At 41.3% G+C, this 20,704-nt stretch overlaps 2 protein-coding genes across 4 annotated transcripts in view; one reads left to right on the top strand and one right to left on the bottom strand.

The window, feature by feature from the left end:
- Nucleotides 1–6,375, bottom strand: part of hpn (hepsin) — a 15,840-nt gene extending 9,465 nt beyond the window's left edge. Inside the window, exon 1 of the mRNA XM_071904994.2 lies at nucleotides 6,339–6,375. Within this exon, the coding sequence (XP_071761095.1) occupies nucleotides 6,339–6,375 (37 nt within the window). The remainder of the gene's footprint in view (nucleotides 1–6,338) is intronic.
- Nucleotides 4,940–20,704, top strand: LOC139916189 (igLON family member 5). 3 transcript variants are annotated; one of them, XM_078287305.1, is made up of 11 exons: nucleotides 4,940–5,153; nucleotides 8,744–8,890; nucleotides 9,526–9,646; nucleotides 9,677–9,780; nucleotides 10,966–11,108; nucleotides 11,518–11,609; nucleotides 11,731–11,936; nucleotides 16,816–17,076; nucleotides 17,368–17,682; nucleotides 18,806–18,908; nucleotides 19,512–20,704. In XM_078287305.1, exons 4-11 carry the CDS (start codon nucleotides 9,726–9,728, stop codon nucleotides 19,570–19,572), a joined length of 1,236 nt encoding a protein of 411 aa, XP_078143431.1. In that variant the 5' UTR covers nucleotides 4,940–5,153; nucleotides 8,744–8,890; nucleotides 9,526–9,646; nucleotides 9,677–9,725; the 3' UTR covers nucleotides 19,573–20,704. The 3 variants fall into 3 exon arrangements, with proteins under 3 accessions (XP_078143431.1, XP_071761094.2, XP_078143432.1); XM_071904993.2 differs by lacking the exon at nucleotides 8,744–8,890; XM_078287306.1 differs by lacking the exons at nucleotides 4,940–5,153; nucleotides 8,744–8,890 and adding an exon at nucleotides 7,174–7,259.

Here is a 20,704-nt window from a genome sequence, read left to right as displayed (position 1 = left end):
GAGCAAGGCACACTGGCTCACAGAGAAATGGAGGTGACTAGGGGAAAACAGGAAGGATTTTTAGATTGCACACTTTGTAAGCTCCTGCAATTCAACATGCTCCCTGTTTGTTTTTTATTTCTGTCTCAATCTTCCAGTCTACCTAGGGGTCACTCAGCTCAGCGGACGGCCACACCAAGATTCCCATCCCAAACATCAACAGAGCGTCCCTGGTTCCCCGCTAAGATACCATTCCACCATTTCCGAACTAATCAATAAATCTGTAATTCATTCCAGTGTTGCCTTGTTATCACACTTTTGGCCCGTTTAATTGGTTCCACTTTTACATATAGGCCTACCTGATGCTCTACTCCAGAGCGATTTAGAATAAGAGTAATATTAGTCAACATTCATTCCCTACAGGATCTAGCAAACGCGCACAGACAAAATGTGTTTAAAAAATGTGAACTGTCAGTCACATTCCTTATCACTACAAAAACAGCTCATTTCATTTCCCACAACCCACCAGTTTTAGACAACGACCCAGTCATCATCATTATCATCATCATCGTCATCATCATCTGAGCTAGATCAACAGGGCAGACAAAAGCAGGAGGCTGGGGTTAACATGTTTGACACAGACAGATTAAGTCCGGTCACAAAGCAGTAAATCTTGCCTCATGCACGGTTTAGGGTGGAGACTCCAAAAGTAAATTACATCATGCTACTCTGTTGTTTTTTTCAGACTCTGTAGTGAAAATAGAAAGGCGAGAACAGTGTGTGAGTGGAAGATGTCAGTCTATGCAGCCAGAGTAGAAAAATGATTTCTTAGGGAAGCTAACAACTGAGCAAAACAACCTGAACCAGGAAATCTATTTGATGAAAATTAAGCTTGACTGTATTTGTGTAAACAAACGTTATTTGGTGAACTGTCCCTTTAAAGGTGGATATGTTGTTGTTATTGGGGTGAGCAGTTGGACCTGGGGACAAAGAGCCAGTGGCTACTTTAAAGAAAAGTAGTTCCAGATATTATTATTTTATTCTGTGTCCTTGCTCATATTTTAAAACATAATTTTGCCTATTTCTGTTTATCAGTATTGATAGCAGAGGGAAAATGCTGATAGTGGGCAGTTGATGTTGGAGATTGGCGACTCCTGAGTTCCAGTGAAGGTGTGTATACTAAGAAATGAAAATGTTAACCCAAAGTGAAGTACAGTTTTAAGGATTTGGTCTTTAGTGCCATGTATCAATGGTTTTTGGTGTAGGACAGCCTGTAATGTGCGCTCTCTTAAAGTGGATTTTCTATTCTTCATCACACTGTAGTAGAGAGTCAGGGCTGGAGGGATAATACTGCTAAAACAGTAGTGTGTGCCAGAGAACAACAGCAGAACAGTATATGAGAAGGAAATGTTCCCTATCAAATCAGAGAAAACATTCTACATGCCAAGTTTCCTTCCTGCCCCCATCTCTCTCCACGTTCTCCCTCCTCCTCTCTCCCCTCTCATATCTCTACCGTTCTCACTGTCTATAGAAAGAGGTTAGTGCCAGCAGAGATTGTATTTGAATTGCAGACTTGCAGATTTTTAATTTCCCATGCTCATATTGAACCACTGAATTAAAAAAAAAATGTTTGTTGAATAAATGAACTCAAAAATTGAATATACATAGCACAATTTGAAACTGAATGCAATGGCTTGAAATTTATCATTGTTATTATTATTTAATTTAACTTTTAACAATAATTTCAAACTTGGTTTTTGCAATTCAGTCAGTTTTCTCGACACAACAATGAATATCCGGGCACACGGTGCTTTAATTCCCTAAGTGTCGAGTGGAAGGCGCCGCCTGCTAACAGTGGCCCCGTCCCACTCTTCACTCAGCCAACCTCAAGCCAGGTGACACTATGCCTTGTTCTATACACTTGGTGAAAGAGTTGCGAATCTTGTCATTTGTTTTATGTTAGTGAACGTCATATCAACTTGATAAATCAAGCTAAAATTGGCTTTTGTCTAGAAACATGTGAACATGCAGCCTATAGCTGTGACCTGTTAGCTAGGTAACAGCTAATAGCTAACTAGCTTGGTGGGCAACTAAAGTTTTGAAAAAGTGATAATTTTCCTAATTTCTTCAGAAAACATTTGTTGTTGTATCATTCACTGCAGTGACCAGGCATGTAAACAAACTTCAGTGAGATTCTACACTACCACTGCTAAATATCCAAATATTTGCTGCCCGCTACGATGTTGCAAACAACTAGGCCTGCCAGGCTTCAGTACACTGCTTTTAAACCAACGCAGCTGTAGCTGCAAGGTGGCAAACTGGTGAAGCAAACTACTGAACGTCCTGCAGCCCAGTGTCCTAGTAGATAGCACACAATTTGCAACTCTTTCACTAAGTGGGAAGAAGAAAGCTAGATCATTGGCTGATGTTAATTTTTTCAAATTTAACAGTTCAACAGGGGCATGACACATTAAAATTTCTGCAATTCATATACAATCTCTACTGGCACTAATCTCTTTCTATAACTGCCTCCCTCCCTCACCTCATTAGTTTAGTTTTCCCCCAACTGACCCTCCAGGTACAACTCCATCTGCTTCCATTTCTCTCATTTCTTTCTCCCTCCATTAAGATCCATAAATCATGAGGTTGTGTCCTGATTTGTGGAAGTCAACAACTCATGGACTGACAAGAAACCGGTGTCCTACAGAACCAGCAAGCCTGCTCGGTCCCAGATGGTCCCACGGTTGCCGAATTTCCATGTTGTTGTCAAAGAAACCTGATAGTTGCCTGGACCTGATAATCTAGAGACCTTACCTTCCATCTCAAACTCTGCCTTTTCCATCTCCGCACATCTGTTCCCTTCCTCTACACCTCCACCTCTGTCTGTCCAACTCTACCTGTACCTTGTTCCCGCATTTCCCTCCCCCTTAACTTTCGAACCTTTCCCTGAATCTTCTCCTCTTGACCGCTCCCCACCTTTCCTTTCCTCCTCCCCTTACCCATCTCTCCCTTTCCTCTCTTGCCCTTCTCGTTTCCCCTTTCCGTACCTGTCCTCTCTCCCCCCCCCCCCCCCCCCTCCCTTCCTCATGCTTTCTTCCCAAAAGTCCAGTCAGCTCGTTAATGGTGTTATTGTTCCTTGGCTTGTTGGATTGTGGGTAACAATAGGGGCCAAGGGTCAGAGAGAAAAAGAGCAAGAAAGACGCAAAGACAGAGAGAGAGAAAAGGAAGTAGCGAGAGACAAAAAGACGTGAACTTGGTGAGTATGTGAACAGTGAACATTAGACAGCCAATGTACATATTATCAGAGGGACATTCCTGGCTCCTGTGTTCATTCTTTCAGATGGCGGTTCCAGGAAATACCCCAATGTTTCCTCCACCCACCTCAACTATAGCCCAGTGGTTCTCAACCTATTGGTCAGGACCGCCCAGGGGCTCGCAAGATGATTTATGGGATAGGAAAAGAAACATATTTCTACTATACAAATGTATTATCACGTCAGATTTTTCTGTAATTTTTGTTTTTTTTCTTGTGAAATACTGAATATTTTTAAGCCTCTCAGCCTCCTCTGATAATTAATCAATTGAGACAGCCTGAAAATGGAAAATCATTCTTTGGTTGAACTGTTCTTCAATATGTACACTGGGGGTCGCGAGTAGGCATCGCTTCGTTTTGAGGGGTCACAAGCAGAAAAGGTTGAGAACCACTGCTCTAACCCAGACGCAGCACTACCTGCCATGCCGCTCCCCTCCTCCCCGTTTCCCCATCTCCTCTCTTCTTCTTTCTTTCCTCCCCTCTTCCCCCTCGTCATAGCACTCCAGAGAACAAACACTCTATTGTCCCTGTCTCTACCTAAGACCTCCCCCTCTGTGTGTGTGTGTGTGCGTGTGTGTGTGTGTGTGTGTGTGTGTGTGTGTGTGTGTAATGCAGGATTCTTCTGAAATCGCTGTGGTAAAAGTACACTAAAAGTACCACTGCTGTAGTAGTGAAAGTTGGTAGGACTGAGAGTCTATAGAAGCCATATTCCACCTGTATCTGTTGTATTTTGTGTTACACTAAAGTGTTATCTGTCATGTTGAGTGTATAATGTTCTACATGTATGAACATTAACTAGTTGGAAAGGTGTATTTCATGCCTGGGAGCTCTACACATTTTCTTCAGCCAGGTGGACTGACTATATACAGGACGTCATCACTGAAGTCCCAGTTTTAACTGCAGACCCTGCATGCAACAGTAACACTGCTGCTGCCCTATTGCTCCACACCTGTAATCACTTAAAGATGGAAACAGAAACTTATTGCTAACAAAATTCCCTTGATAAGTTAGATAGGAAAATCTTCTTAGGTAAAAAGTTTCTCAAAATGAAATTTTGAAAAAAATCCACTTCCCAAATAGAGTGAATTGCGTAAATTGCAATGTAAATTGAACCTGGGAGTGGTTAGAATAGAATGAGCCAAAAGTAAGTTGAAAAGAAACAGTTGCAGAAACAGCATGAGCTAATACTGGATCTATTAAAGGTAACTGGCAGACACTGACTGACTGTCCTTCTTAGAGACGCATAAATACACACACACACACACACACACACACGCACACACAAGTGATATGAGTCATAATGTGTTGCGGCCGTAGTCATAACAGAAAAGTTAAATCAAGAACAAACACACAGCAGACATCAATTGATTTATCCCCCCTCAAAGGAAGGATATTCTAAGCTGTGTGATCATGTGTGTCTGTGTGTGCATGTGCAATTGTGTGTTTGTGTGTGTGTGTGTGTGTGTGTGTGTGTGTGTGTGTGTGTGGGCGTATTAGTGTTTCTGTGCTTGTTTGCACATGTACAGTTTGTAGGTGTGTCATAAATCCCATCTAATCATAACACATACACACACGCGCAAACACACCACACACGCGCCACTCCTAGCCTCCTCTGCTTCTCTTGTAATTATACACACCCAAAGACACTTGCTGCTGGGCGGACTCCCTTCAGTCAGATAACACAGAAACTGTAAATCCAAGACTCTAGTTTACCTTGTTAAGTCATAGGAATAGGGAACATATGGAAGATTGAAATGTCTCTCTAAATGATGATGATTTTCAACTGAAGACAATTTTACTTTGTGCGAGGCGACCGGCTATGTTATGCTGTCACTGAATTCCCAAGTCTCTGCAATATAAGGTAGGTTACATACAATACTGTCGGCTAGTAGGTTTATGGTCTAAAAGAAAAGGGTAAACTTTGTTAGACGAGCCTCCAGAGCCTCGAGTGCTAAGTGCTAAAATAAAGTTATCTGGTGAAAAAGTTTTACCACCATTGCAAAACATAAACACATGCTTCCAAGACACTCCTCTACAAAACATTAGAATCACTTTAATCACTAAATACACCAAAAATGTATGAGTTTGTCTTGGTGACGTTGGAACAGAGATATATTGACAACTCACAGAGTTTCACAGAACATATTGACACAAATGGCTCAAGGACAACAGTAAAAATGAAAGAAAGTAATCTTATCTTTCCTTCCATAACATCATAACAGATAGTATACTCATTAAAAGCCATAAAGCTGCAAATTTGGTCAGCACTCTGTATGCCATAACACTATATGATAACTGAGGCCAAGAAAAACAACTGAGACAGGAAGACAGAGGGAGAGAAGTGGATTCTTTGGTTGCCTTTTATATGTGCTGTTTCACTGATGATGATGATGATGATGATGATGATGATGATGATGATGATGATGATGATGGGAAAAGTGCGTTTCAGGTTATGAGGGGATGAATAAGGTAGGAAACCTTTATATGGGCTGTGGGTTACCCTGGGTTGTTTGTGCATGCCAGGACAGAGTGTGTTGTTATTGGTGTAATTGTAATAACTGGATAGTAATGTTATCAAATGCATTCCTCATGCTGACAATAGGTTTAAGGAGAAATGTTAACTTCCCTCACCACTTTCTTGAATTTCAACAAATTGCCCATTGATTTTCAGGCATTATTGGCAGATGTATTGGAATTTGGTTATTTTTTTATCAACATTGCTATCACAGTCCTACTGTATTGGTTGGGCCTTACTCTTACTGAATGAAAGAAACAGAAATAATTGCAAAAGAAAACATTATATGGAAGTAGAGAGAGAGAGAGAGAGAGAGAGAATATTCGCCAGCCAGCGATGAACAGACCAGTTAATAGTTAACAGCCAAGTCGACTGATGTCTGGTCCCAAATACAGAAAACAGCCATGGCCAGCAAAGCACATTGTTTGACTGTGTGCGCATGTGTGTGTGTGTGTGTGTTTGTGTATGTGGGGGGAGGGGAATTAAAGAGTGAGTGATGAAGAATGGCAGGTGTGTGACATGTGTACTCACCCATCTTTCCCTCTGTCCCAGCTTTCTCAGCATACATTCTTCCGGTAGCGGAGGGCAGAATGGTCAATTAACAGTCTCCTTCCTTTCTTTCTTCCTTCCTTCCTTCCTTCCTTCCTTCCTTCCTTCCTTCCTCCTTTCCTTTCGCCTCAGGGCAGGTCGACTAGTCCCTCAGCAATCCCTTTTGCCTGGTGAAATAATGTTGAATTGTCACCAAAAAAACAGTGTCACCAGGTACATTTTAGGTAAGAGTTAGATGTTTTGAATAAATTTCTCCCTTAAATTATTCTCACATCTTATAACAGAATCCTTTAAAATGGGACAGGAGGAGTCAGAGTACCTGAGCACAATGAGTGACGCATAGTTCATCTATGCATACCTCATGCCCAGTTTAAATGCCTAGCAAGTAAGCTAGCAAGCAAATAGATAGATAGATAGATAGATAGATAGATAGATAGATAGATTCTGATTATTTTGCACTTTTCAGTGAGTTAATGCTTCCTTTATCTAAAATAACCATAAGTGCACCCCCTCCATTTTCCCATATAACCTAGTAATGTGAGGGTGATCATTTACTTTTTCACTCAAAAAAATTTGATTTTCCTCAAGAACGGGACTTGAATGCCAGTCACCCTAATATCTCACTGAGATGTATTCATACCAGATTTGCTACCAAGCAAGGTAAAAAGAAAACTTTTGAAAAGAAAATATTATACATCTGCTATGAAGTGAGAGGATGAATACTTTAATAAAATTGATTGTTTTCACCCTGAAATTTAATTTCCCCAGTTGATTTTCTTGAACTATCTTTTTTTTTCACTTGGATAGAAGCCGATACCATTTCTGCCCTCCTCCCTGCCTCCCCCGCCCTCCGGTCACAGCCTTGAATCAAGTTCAAACCCCACAGTCGCCCTTGATGAAATGGTAGTTTCAGACTGTAATCATACAGTATTGATGATTCTGAATTCTTATTTAATTTCTCTTTCAGCCTTGATATGTCCTCAAGTCCTACATGAGGAAGCTGATTTCAGAGCAGGAGTTTATTGACTCTCTGTTCAGTTCATTCAAAATGTGAGCAAAAAGTGCAATATGCCACTAATAGAGCATTCTCAATTTATGTCCCCCCACCCTCATCTGCCCCATAGCACCACCCAGTTAAGGGATCCATCCCATCACATAGGTCTAGCAAACAATAGGCCTAATAAAAAGTTATCAGTGTAGGCCTACAACTAGCCTACTGAAGATATTATGCAAATGTGTATAAGAGGAGATAACTAAAATCAAAATACTGATTTGTAAAAAAACCTGGGCTTTAGGGGCCCTTGGTGGTCTGGGGTCCTGATATGTAATCCATTCCTCAAATGCCAAACGTTTATCATTACATTAATTTTTAATATGCACTCAGTTGACTGAACCCAGTCCTGGTTTATATACTATACTACACTATACCATGATATACTCTACTTAATATTTGGATCTAGTTCATCCCTGCTGAGCAAGTCTTCCCATGCACAGATAGCTGACTGCTGATCGATTAATCATCAACGAATGTTAAACCAGTCACGATACTCACTCGCTGCCCTCCACCAAACTGCACGACTGAGACATGAGATCATAGTTTCTGTGACCACTGTAACCACAATGAAACATCACTATAATATTCCTATAATATTCCTATAACATTAATAAAGGCACGTCAAGTTTTGCTATGATATTTGTATCATTTTCACATTTAATATAGGGCCTAGTTCCTTTTCGTAAGGTTACTGATATTAATGACTGAAATTTATACATAGCGTTAGGCTATATACAGTATCTGCATGGTTATAAGTTATTAGGGTTAAGCCTATTTACTAAAGACTTCAGGCCTTTGCAGCTCAAAAGCATGAAAAAGCAGTGTGGGGTAGAGATGGGTTAAACAGGTTCAACAAACCAAAGGGCAGCTGACGTTTGCACGTCTCACTAAATGGTTTAAATAATTAAAATGATTTAGAATTATTTTATTTCACTGAAAAAAAAAATCGAATTTCAACTATTTATCTAAGAAGTCGTAACGCATTATAGCAAATACGGTATTTTCTTTTCAGCATAGGTATTTTTTTTGTACATTTCATAAAACCAATCTTCTTTTCATATGACAGCATAAATAAACTAAGAGCACGGCGACTTTTAAGGGGCAAATTAAACTCTTGGAAGTTGCCTCTTACAAAGTCACTCACCTGTCTTGTTCCTGCAGCAGGTGTAGCCCAGGCCTCTTCCAGTGAAAAGTTATTTTGTAGTCCGCTTTGACAAAAGAACAGAAAGTAGCCTATTCGCCTCTGCCTTGGCGAGAGGCAACAACACCACGTTACACCCCACGACAGATAAATCCCAAGTTTTCAGTAAATCCCTTATTGTTCTCTTCACAGGTTACTGACCCCGAGGAAAGCAGGAAAAAAAACAGAAGCAGAGTTTTCTAGCGACACTTTCAGCCGTTTCAATCAACCAAAACCACCGGCGTCCGCTTCTAATGGAAAAGAGAGAAACATTTGGAGGACTGAGCGAATAAAAAACAAGTTTGTAAAAGTGTATCCTCAGTTTCCCGGGTGGTGTGGTGTAGTTGGGTCCTGCTTGTCCTCTGAGCGGTCAACTGCGCAGCCAGGAGGGTCCAGCTGACGTCAAATTATACCGTTACTGCCTGCCTGGCCAAACTGGACATCAGACCTGCTGTCTGTCTGTCTCTCTGTCTGATAGTGCAGTCTAGGTATAGGCTAGGTGACAATCACACAATCCAGTCCTCAAGACGTGAATAATAAAGCACAACCTGATGGGGATTCAATGGAAACGGATCAATTGACAAATGATAATATTTTTTTAACAACATGATAATAAATCATATTGTTTTGGTAGAGCAAGTGTTCTCAGCAAGGGAAGTCTAACAGGGATACCATCAACATCATCATCAGGATCACCCTCCCCCCTTCCCCTCCCCAACCCTAACCAAACCACACACACACACACACACACACACACGCACACACACACACACACACACACTTGAACAGTAAGATAAAGAAGGTCATATGTCTCTCACAAGTTGCAAGTTCCCTTTGCTACATATGAAACACCAGTAACCGCACCGGTTCCTTGTTGAGAAGAAAAACAGAACAGGGAAGCAAGAAAAACAGACACAAAACTCTTTCTTCTGCAGGAGGAGGAGAGGCGTACAGGTCGCTGAGTGAAGAAGAGGACAGATTGGTAAACAAGGGGCCAGAGACACCCTGTAGACAAAGGAGAGGAGAGGAAAGGTGGACCAAAGGAGAAAAAGGAAGGATTGGAGGACTGTACAACTAAAGTGGCAGCAACGACAGAAGGAAGAGGAGTGGAGGAGGAGAACGACAAAACGGAGAGATGGGTAGAGGAGTGCCACGGACCTGCTGGCTGCTGCTGGCGCTCTCTCTGACAGGTAAGACCCAGAGCGGTAAACAGAGAGAGATCTAGGATGTGTGACCTGCAAATATGTAACGATTCCTTCCATAACATCCACATGGTGAGACGTCCAGAAGATCAGCTGGCCTAAACTCAGCAGTTACAGTGCTTAGCAATGATGATGGAACAGGATTATGGAGATAACTTGGCTGCCACTAAAATTGGTATTAATGCATTTGTCACTGTCCACACACAAAACTAAACTCATTTCTATGGCAATATTATCAAAAATGTTTGGCAGCATCTACAGTATGTGCACAGAGGGAGATTACTCCAGAAAAAAAAGTATTCCACTTCAAGACTGTCAGTTGCTGATCGAGTTTTGAACCTTTCTGTCATTGTATGATTTTGAATGACTGTCCTGTAATATTGCAATAACTGTACAAACCGTATTCCAACAAACCTTATTCCAACAATACACTTGGCAACTTAGTTTCTACTCAAGTAGGTACTCAAGGAGGCTACTCAAGGAGTTGCCTAAACATTGTTGCCACATCTTGTTGCCAAGTGTATTGTTGGAATAAAACATTTGAATATTTGATGATATGACTTACTTTGTTATCTGTTGTTGTTATATTGTCCTAAATATTGTCTAATGTATCGCCACCCTTAGAAAGCATCCAGTGAGTTTTGACTGTTACTGGAATCGCAGGACCTACTGAGCAGACACATTTCTCACTCCTCACTTTTAAACATTGTAATATCTCAAAAGAAAAAGACGTCATGCCCAAATAAGTTGTACTGTCCACAAAATACAATACACATTGTCACATTAATTATAATGTGTGCACACTCCAAAATGTCAATCTTAACTCATTTGATCTTGTTTTCAGTCTTACAATCACATTTTCTTGAAACAAGTGAAAAAATCTGATATGTTGAAATAAGGCTCATCACACCACGTGTTTCAAGATAATGGCACTGTATTGAAATAAAGTGAATTATCTCACCACACAAGCACATTTTTTCACTTCTCTCAAGTAAGACTGAAAACAAGATTAAAATAGTTCATAAGGTCAACATTTCTGGAGTCTGCAAATTGTAGGTGAGAGATTTAGTTGTATTTTCTGTGCAGTACAAGCTACTAAGCCTTATTTTCTTTTTTTCTTCTTTTAAAATTGATTTAGATAGTAATGTGTTGTGCATGTGTTCCGCGCTTCAGGTATTCTCGCTGGTGATTGGTCAGTTCAGCTCCCCTCCGGTCCTATCTGTGCTGTGATTGGCTCCTCTGTGGTTCTTCCTTGTTCCTATGACTACCCCCAGAGCTCCAGGGAAACAGGGGGAGAGGCGCAGCTCTCTGCCAAGGTAATTAAATAAAGACCGCATTGTCAGCAGTCCCAATGTATCCCACAATTCTTTGCATTTATCCGGAAGACATTCTCTACAAGGAGGTAAAATCAGCATTCAGAATGAACGGAAGTCAGTGAGCCTCTGGCATGTGACATAAAACCTCAATACTTGTTCTGAGAATCAGCAGCTAGTGGATTGATGCAGTGCAACTGCAGTAAACTATTTCACTGCTATCCAGTTTAACAGAAGTGGTTTGAAAACATCTAGAGCCACATTCACATTTGACCTATCAACTGCTTGCATACATTTCTAGTGTTAATCTGCTGCATCAGGCAGTTCCTCTGGTCCTGTAAATCTGTTCACATTTGAAAGTGTCCACTGTTGTCACTTGACTCCTTGTTGTTTACTGTTTACTGGGATCAAGGGTGGAGGCGGAGGAGGAGGAGTGGAGGAGCAAGAGTACAACGTTCTGTCTGAGATGTGGTGTCTGGGAGAGAGCCGCTGTATCACGCCAAGGTATGAATGATAATACACACATAGACCAGACCTGCATCAAATAATTTTTGCAAAGAATTCTTAGTTTAGAGTTTAGACAATCAGAGGAAATTAACAGTCGATGCATCTCTCCCTCTGTCAGATATGTGTTCCACAGTGCCGGTATCCTCCCAGATCCGTCCTACCAGAACAGAGTTGAGTACCTGGGAGAACCGGGAACCAAGAACTGTTCTCTGAGGATTTCTGAGCTGAGACCGTCAGACAGTGGAAGCTACGTGTTCTACCTCGTCACCAGCCACCCCACACAGAAGATGCCAGAACAGAGCGGCGTACAGCTGCTGGTGGCAGGTAGGAGGAATAATAAACCCTTTTAAACCCTTCACCACCATAATCCTATGTTTGAGAATGTTCTACATAAGCAGTAGTAAGTGCAAACATGGATAGGTTTTTACGCCCATCCTAAACTATTGCCTGTTGTGTCTGTTTGTCTCTCCTTCTGATAATCCTTTCATGATGGGAAAATGTGCTTCTCTCACTTTCAAATTTCGGAGGACCAGGCTTGTACAAAATTAGCAGAGGTCTCTCTGAATGTTCAAAGGCAGGAGTCCAGTAGCAGTTCAACCGGGCCACACTTATACAAAGTACAAGGCAGAGACCGCTCCTTATCAGTTCTGCCCTAATATCTTTCATAATCATGTCAAATTCTTAAAGAAAGAAATGTTTTGTCAGTTTTAAATCAGGTTGCAATGAGTTCCAAGCAGAAGGAACAGAGCAAATGAAAAACACAAGGAGGCTCAGTAGATTGATACAGAAATAATGACAGTATGATTAGGGGCTGATAGATGGTCAGTCAGCCCTGCGGTTAGTTTATCAGTCAGTCACAGAATGAGTAAACAAACCCCACATCCCCCATCAGTCTTTCCTCTGTTCTGTCTGGTTTTGTGCCTGTTTGTCCATCTGTCTGCCGGTCAGTTTAAATGTCTGTCTGTCCCCACTGTATGAAGACAATAGTGCTAGCCACTTCCTCTACCCATCTACAGTATGTCTGTGACACACTTTACTATTCCTCAGAAGTAGAACTGAAACTGAGCAGTGACTAAATATAAATACTGTATGAACTCAGCTTGATAATATTCACCTTATAAAGTCAAGGACCAGTTTCACCTTTCTTACCAATTTCTAAATTGCATTTCTTAGTCAACTCATTGACAGCCAAACATGACAGTGCACATCATATCTGCCAACACCGAGTTGTGAAAAAAGGGGGATTTGGACCAATTTGTGATATTAGAGCCTATTGGAAAGAATCACAGTCTGCTGCTGAACATTGTTGTGAGTCTCATTTTGTTTGTGTTGGGGAAGGTGGATGGTAGAGGGAAGTGGTAATGTCGTTCCACCACAAAGACAATGCTTTGGTAATTATTGAGAAATCTTTGCAGGAAGTCACACTCTTGTTTGTTGTCATAGACTCATCCTTTGTGACAAACAGTGCCCTGGTAACTACTGGCAACCTGTAGAGTAAACAAAGCAAACAAAACAATAGAATAGAATAGAATAGAATAGAATAGAAGTTTATTGTTGGAGGAAGGCTGGAAATTTGTTTTTGGTCTCACCTCAGTCTGAGTAGAAAATAGTAGTAGAAAATATCCGGTGCATATAATCACAGCATATTGTACTGTACATCAGTGATTCTCAACCTTTTTCATACAATGGACCCCTAATTTAGTCCACATTAGAGCCACGGACCTCCATTTGATGAGATTTTGTCTCTCGGACCCTTATCTGAGAATATTTTTATTGTCAGATATGATTTTGTCCAGAATTCCATGACTATTCGCATTGTAGGTAGAGAGATAACAGTGAAACTATGATCAAAATAGTATTTTCTTCTACATTCTCTAATTGTGTTAACTGCTTGTAAATTAAATAATGCTGAAATTTAACAATTCATCAAGTTGCTGGGGACCCCCTGGAACCCCCTCAAGGACCCCTGGTGGTCCCCGGACCCCACATTGAAACCACTGCTGTACATGATAGCAACCATACAAGGCCACGGCCTTGTATGGTTGTATGGTCATACAGTTCAACGGATATTCTTGAGGATATAATTGTGCAAGTGTGCAGCTGTATGCAGCATTGCCACACAGTATTGTGGTTAGGCCACAAAGGGCGCAGCATAGCGAACTAGACCTCCCATCCAACTGTAGCTGGAAGGTGACGGGTCAAACAGTGGGCAAGAAACAATACTGAACCATTAGAAGTTCATTAATGCTTTTAGAAAACTAACACGTTCTTGTTATCATTGGTATCGAGGGGATCATGCAGCTGCTAGTTGGTGGGACAAAGCAACATCAATAACACTTTTCAAAAGTGACATGATGTGAAAAAGTGAAAACAGTGCTATGCACATTTGACTCTTACAGCCCACAAATTACTAAATTGCTGGAAACAATGTTGCAGAAAGAGAATTAGAAGCTAGCGACAAATTGGATGTCAATATTTCTAGCCAAGCAATTAGTATACGATTTTCATCATGCTGAATTAGATACTTAAAGGATTCATATGTAGCCCATAGGCGTAATCGGAGGGGGGGAGGGGACGCGTCCCCCCCAATGTTCAAAGTAGGCAAAATGTCCCCCCCAATAAAATTGACGGTTCACATGCGCTGTCTTTTGCGCGTGCAAATCCATTATTTTCAATGTGGGCGCACTGCAGACGCGCTGAAAAGTGAGAGCGGCGCAGTCGTGGCGCAGTCGCAGTGCACACGTGTTGCGAGGCGATAAAAATATCTCAACTTTTTTGAACACCACAAGCGCACCACATGTCACATAGCCTGAAAGCCAGAAATAAGCCTTGAATCGCTCACCATCCAAACGAAGGTCCAGGATCTACCGGTGATATTCTCCATACTGCCTTGTGTTTGATACCTCTAGCATTTTGACTAGTCATAATGTAAAAAAAGATAACTTAAATTAGCATTTTGACTAGTCATAATGTGAAAAAAGCTATCTTAAATTAGCATTTCAACTGGTCATAATGTAATTAGAGATAGGCCTATCTTAAATTAGCATTTTGACAGGTCGTAATGTAATTAGAGATATCTTAAATGCTAATTTGCAATATCTATCATTACATTATGACTAGCCAAAACACTACTTTAAGATATTTCAGATATCTGTAATGAGAACTAGTGGAACTACCACTACTAGGCCTATACTGCTGCAGCAGCTGTAGTAGTAGTAGCAGCAGCAGCAGCAGTGTTGTTGCTTGCCACTACTGACTACGACCACCTGGCTTAACTGTACTGCTGCAGCAGCAGGAGCAGCAGCGGCAGCACCCACCACATTCCCTGGAGCCCCTGGTAAAGTCCTTACTGTGGACTTTGACAAGGGCCTACAACCCTATAAGATAAGATAGCACTTCATTAATCCACTTGGGGAAATTCAGGGAAGCTTGCCTCCCTGAATTGACCCCGGTCTCCTGCGTGACTAACGAGGAGCACAAACTTTTTGGACTGGCTGGCAGGTTTGCTTCAGCGGGAGGCGAACCGCGCCTCTTTGTACCAACCACCAGCTCTTCAACAAACCACGTTTGCTAGCCGCCACGCCACCTGGTCCAAACTGTCCAAAATTACGGCATGAGAGACGTGAGAGACACCACCAATCTGTTGCTCCTGCTCCATCTCTTGGTGTCTTGTGTCGGTTTTGACAGGTTTGCGATCATTTGAAGGCGTTTTCACAGGGTCCTCATTTCTCTCAGAAACACATTTCAGTGAACTATTAACTTAATATAAGAGAAAGTTTCCAAACACACCCATCAAGCCAATAGCTACTGGTCTGAAATGAGGACCGTGTAGAAAGATTCCCAAAGAGAGCCTCTTGCCGCGGTCCAAGCAACAGCTGTACCAGCACCCAGGGGAGTTCATACCTTACCAGACAGAGTCTGGTAAGGTATGAAGCTGAAGACCTCAAGCGGGGCTTTTTATGCCCTGAGCTGCTGTGACCAAACACGTCAGAATTCTGATTGTGATGTCATCAGTGCAGCTGAGATCTGATTGGTAGAGCAGAGTCCAGCTCCATCCAATGATGTCGTAATCGGTTAGAATGGTGAAGCGAAGCCGTGTTCTGATTGGTTGAGGGGAAACAGTGGGCCAAGCCACAGATTGAATGCCAAAAATGAGTTTGGATTATTTTAAATGATATTTAGCCTATTATGTAGAACTTTATTTCTATTTGGAGTAGGCTTGTAGATGCATGCATTTACAAGTCAAACTTTTCAAGATGAATGTATGTAAAATAAGTCAAAATTTATGTCACATGCTTCTTAGGTGTGTGTGAGTGTGTGTGTGTGTGTGTGTGTGTGTGTGTGTGATATAGGCCTAAATGTTGTCTAACAGCCATGAAACATAAACACGCTGCCAAGCCTCCAGCTGGTCCAGAAAGCGACAAACAACTAAGAGAAATTAGAGAAATTGTGTGGCTGAGTTCCGTAAAGAAATAAAACATAATGAATGTATATGAATAGAGTTAAACTGTCCAAGTAGTCCATTTTATCCAACAATGTCTGATAGAAAATAATTGCAATATTTGTGTGAAGAATTCCCTGTAAGTCTCCTTTTTCCGTGGCCGGATTTATGTAGTTACCCTTTTTTTCAAGTAGACACATTACACTGTAAAAGAAAAAATATAGAACTAATAGAGAAAAGGATGGTATTAAAAAACTGTTTTAATTGTGTTCAAAACATATATCAATAGTTTGTCGCTTAGCATTTTCCTTTTCTGGTGAAGGTGATTTAGTCTATCTTTTACTATATTCAAGAAAGCTCAACAGTGATGCCAAAGTCTGTAGAATTGCAGGAAATGCATTTAAAATTAGTAACATTTCCCGGCCCCCCGACCTTCAGTTGGTCCCCCCCAGTGTTTTAGACACAATTACACCACTGATGTAGCCCATTCAAATAAATGTTTGTCTACTATCAAATATAAAGTGGATAATAATGTAACCCTGGATGTATTTGTATTAAGATAAGTGTAAATATTCCATGGCAGACGTGTATTGTTGTGAACTAATGTCACTGTAGAATTGCTTCTTGGCCACAAGCATGCTGTAGATCCACCATAAAAACTGATTGTCTTTTTTAATAATAAATCCATATTACACTATAAATGAGTCAGCAGCAAAACTTTGAACTGAAGTTTCTTTCTTTCCTAATCTCTCTATCCTCCAGACTCCAGTGCGGTGGCGGTGTCAGCGAGTCCCTGCGGTGACATCACTGAGGGCGTGGCCTTACAGCTGGCCTGCTGCAGCCTTTCAGCCAATCCAGAGGTCCGTTACAGCTGGTACAAGGGAACTAGCGCCACCCCTGGACATGATGGACAGGTCTGGAGCATGAGTGATGTCAAGGCTGAGGACACTGGTAGCTACTACTGCCAGGTCCAGACTAGAGATGGAGCACAAAACTCAACAGCGATGGCCATTGATGTACAGTGTAAGTGAAGGTTCAGCCCTTTTTGAATTCGGATTAACACATGGTGTGAAATGAGGTTTACATATTGTGTTATTTTCCATCGAGCAAATCCACAGGTTAAATGTTCATTCTAAGTTCACATCTAAATATACTGACCAATCTAAATGTGCAAATTATTCCTTCATCTATCCTTTCGTTCAGCTGTCCACTAATTCATTCATTCATTCATTCATTTATTCATTCATTCATTCACAATGCATTCAGCCATCCATTAATTCATCCCTCCATCCATCTCCACTCCTTCTTCTCCAGACCCTCCTCGAAACACAACTGTCTCTGTCTCGCCGGCTGGAGAGCTACCAGAGGGGCTTCCTGTGACTCTGACCTGCAGCAGTGACGCCAACCCGCCTGTGCACACATACACCTGGTACCAGGGCCCAGGATGCCTCACTACACCGGGGATCAACTTTCAGCAGAATTCAGGAGCAGAATCCCTCGCTACACCCAGAACAGGCCAGAGACTCAGCATTGCTAACATCACCATGAAGGAATATGGGCAGTTCTGCTGTGTATCAAGCAACAGACACGGCTCACAGAACTACACTGTGACGCTCACTGCAGACTCAGGTGGGTGCATGAAGAGACGGTGACTGAGAGAATTTGGATGTTGCAGTTTTCAGCGACAGCCATGTTCGCTCCACAGTCCTGCTCCATGGCCTTTGGTGACTAATTTGAGATTCTGTGGTAGCTGATCTTTATAATGTTGGGCATCTCACCATGCTGAAGTTAATAAGGCTATTGTTACACATTTACAGCCAACACCTCTTAGGGTTAGAGCAAATGGTAATCTCACATCAAATACGTAGTTATAGCTATGAAAAGTAATGCACCCTAATTTCATATGATATTCTGTGAATCCAGTCAAACAGCAGTCAGGGCTCAAGCCTACATTATTTTTCAAAATTGGTTTATTTTTAAATTCATCCACGCTGATAACTACAAATTTGAAGCAAAATCTGAGGGGAAGTCTGCCACATCCTCCTTGGTAAATATGAGCAAATTCCCCACTAGGTCTGAGTGAAGGATCTTGGTTGCAACAACCTCTTGACCAGCCCAGCCTGCTCCTCCCACATCCTAAACCTTCATCATTAGACACTCAGCAGACAACATGCTGATACAGGAACAAGTTTTTCTGCTTAATTCCTTAAATTTCAGAAGGGGTTAAAAGAGCATCCACCAACAAATTAGTCTTGTGGCAACATGTTCATTTACAAGTCGCTAATTACAGCTCATTAGCCTGACATTTATCACAGAGCTCACATCAAGGACACGGTAATGTGCAATAAATATATCTAAGGGAATAGATATTATGAATAACTTGAAACACTAAGGTGATAGAAATTATTGCAAAATTTAGGTAAATTAGTGATAATTTAGTAACATTTTCAGAAACTGGTAATTAACATGTAAGCAGTGCAGATCTGGGGTTGGGGGGGCATAAAAGGACAAAGTGTTGCTGGTGTCTGGCTTTAAGAGGGATGAACTTCCAAATAGTTGACAGGAATTTGAAGCATTTCCTATATTGTGACATAATATCCAAGTAGCATCACATGAACTGGAACTGTACTGTAAATTGTAGCTTCTACCACGATTTTCCTTTAACCTATTTATAAAATATGATTCATGTTAAAATATCCATTCACAGGCACATATTGTATTGTATTGTATTGTATTGTATTGTCCACTGCAGCAAGGAGCCACTCCGCCTCGAAAGGACTGAGAGTTTTGACTGTTGGAGTGATCGTCGCTCTCCTACTGATTCTCATGGGCGCAGTGGCCTTTATCATCAGGAGGTGAGCTGCTTGGCTTAGTCCACAACCAGTCAAGAGTTTGTGAAATGCATTTAAAATATGAATAATTCAGACTGTGTGATCTGTTCTATCAGTATTTCAGGTAAGGTCTTCTGAAACATATTAGTCAGTTGTCAGTTGGCTCAAGTGACACAGCTGTGAATGGCAGAGATTTATTATGATTAAGTAGCACCTATTCAGATTGAAATATGTGATTAGAAACAGGTGTGGAAGACGGGCAGCCTGTCACCATGACATCGTGTGACATCACTGTTTTACTAAAGACAAATCCTGGTTTGTGGGATGGCAAATTCAATTCAAATTGGTGTTACAGATATGGGATAAGGCAACAGGGAGGGAGGCCCAGAAAAAATGCTTCTGCTCGGCCCCAGAATGACCTAGCCCAACCAGTGTCCATAGCTTATGTTGTAGATATAACTACCGAAAAATCCAAATCTAATGATATAGCCATATATAAATGTCTTTAGCAGAAAGAAAGAAAGAAAGAAAGAAAGAAAGAAAGAATAAAGAAAGAAAGAAAGAAAGAAAGAAAGAAAGAATGTAAATATCAGTGGTTTATGTTGATTAATTTGTCTGTCCTTTCAGGAGACAGCGCTCAGCCTCCAGTCACCAGTCCTACGTTCTCACTGAGACAAACCCTACTTAGGCACTGCAGCTCAAGTCAACTCAAATTTTATTCATACAGCACAATTCATACCAGGGCAGTTCAAAGTGCTTTACAGACAAGAAACATACCCAAGACTGCAAGACCCAAGACTCACAGTACATCATAGGCAAAGCACCATACAGCCACCAAAAAGCAGGAGAGACTTTCTGTTACATTTAAGTAACTGAGAGTAGGCTGACTCAGCATCCTTGACCTTTTTCAACAGTGTTTTCTGTCACACTTGTCCCGCTCCATCCACGCCTCTTGTTGCCCAGTACAGCCTCAAGGCTACTGATAGTGTGCCAGAACTGCAAGATCCAACACAGCAAGTATGCCACGTAACACACACACACACACACCCCTTTAAACCCTGCAGGACCCTGAAACCAGTATTAAATAAGATGTACATCAGAATCAGAATCAAAATCCTTTTATTGGCCAAGTATATTTGCACATACAAGGAATTCAACTTACTTTTTTATTTTATTTAGTTTGCTACACCTTACTACTGAAATCATGTTCACAATCAAAAACTCTCAAGATTGTTGACAATGACACCATCCACACAGTACGGAAGGCCCTGCAGATCATATGGCGGACATGAAAACCTGCCAGACTGATGAAGTGTTCAATGCCACACACAGAAAAACTTCTGGACTTCTGGAAAAACTCCTGGACTTGACTGGATTTGACTGGACTGAGCTGAATGAAGATGAACTGAACTGGAGTGAAGTGAGATGAAGTTAATTGGACTTTAACAGCCGAACTGAAGCAAAGGAAAACTGTTGGAGTAACTCTGAGTAGCTTTATTCTGGTTTTTTTAGCTTGTGGCCATTTAGTGGCTAAGACCTGGGAAAAAATATCTGTTTCTACTTCCACAAATACATTTCTGCTGTGGGACAAGCTCAGTGCTCCTGCCCTGCCAGGAATCAACCAGAGCCTCCAGATAGAGAACAGCTTTATCTCCTCAGACTGATGTACTGGAAATGCATTGTTCAGGTTTCCAGATACAAAAGGTCTATTATAACTGCATGGACACAGAAAATAGACTGGGAATCTTCTGTTATCCTGTCTAATTGAATACAATGTGTCAGTAAATGATTGTACCTTTCTATGGTGCTGATGCCCATGA

This window comes from Centroberyx gerrardi, chromosome 12 (genome assembly GCF_048128805.1).
Source record: "Centroberyx gerrardi isolate f3 chromosome 12, fCenGer3.hap1.cur.20231027, whole genome shotgun sequence".
In the NCBI taxonomy this organism is placed as follows: Eukaryota; Metazoa; Chordata; class Actinopteri; order Beryciformes; family Berycidae; genus Centroberyx; species Centroberyx gerrardi.
This window is presented reverse-complemented; position numbering and strand designations above follow the sequence as displayed.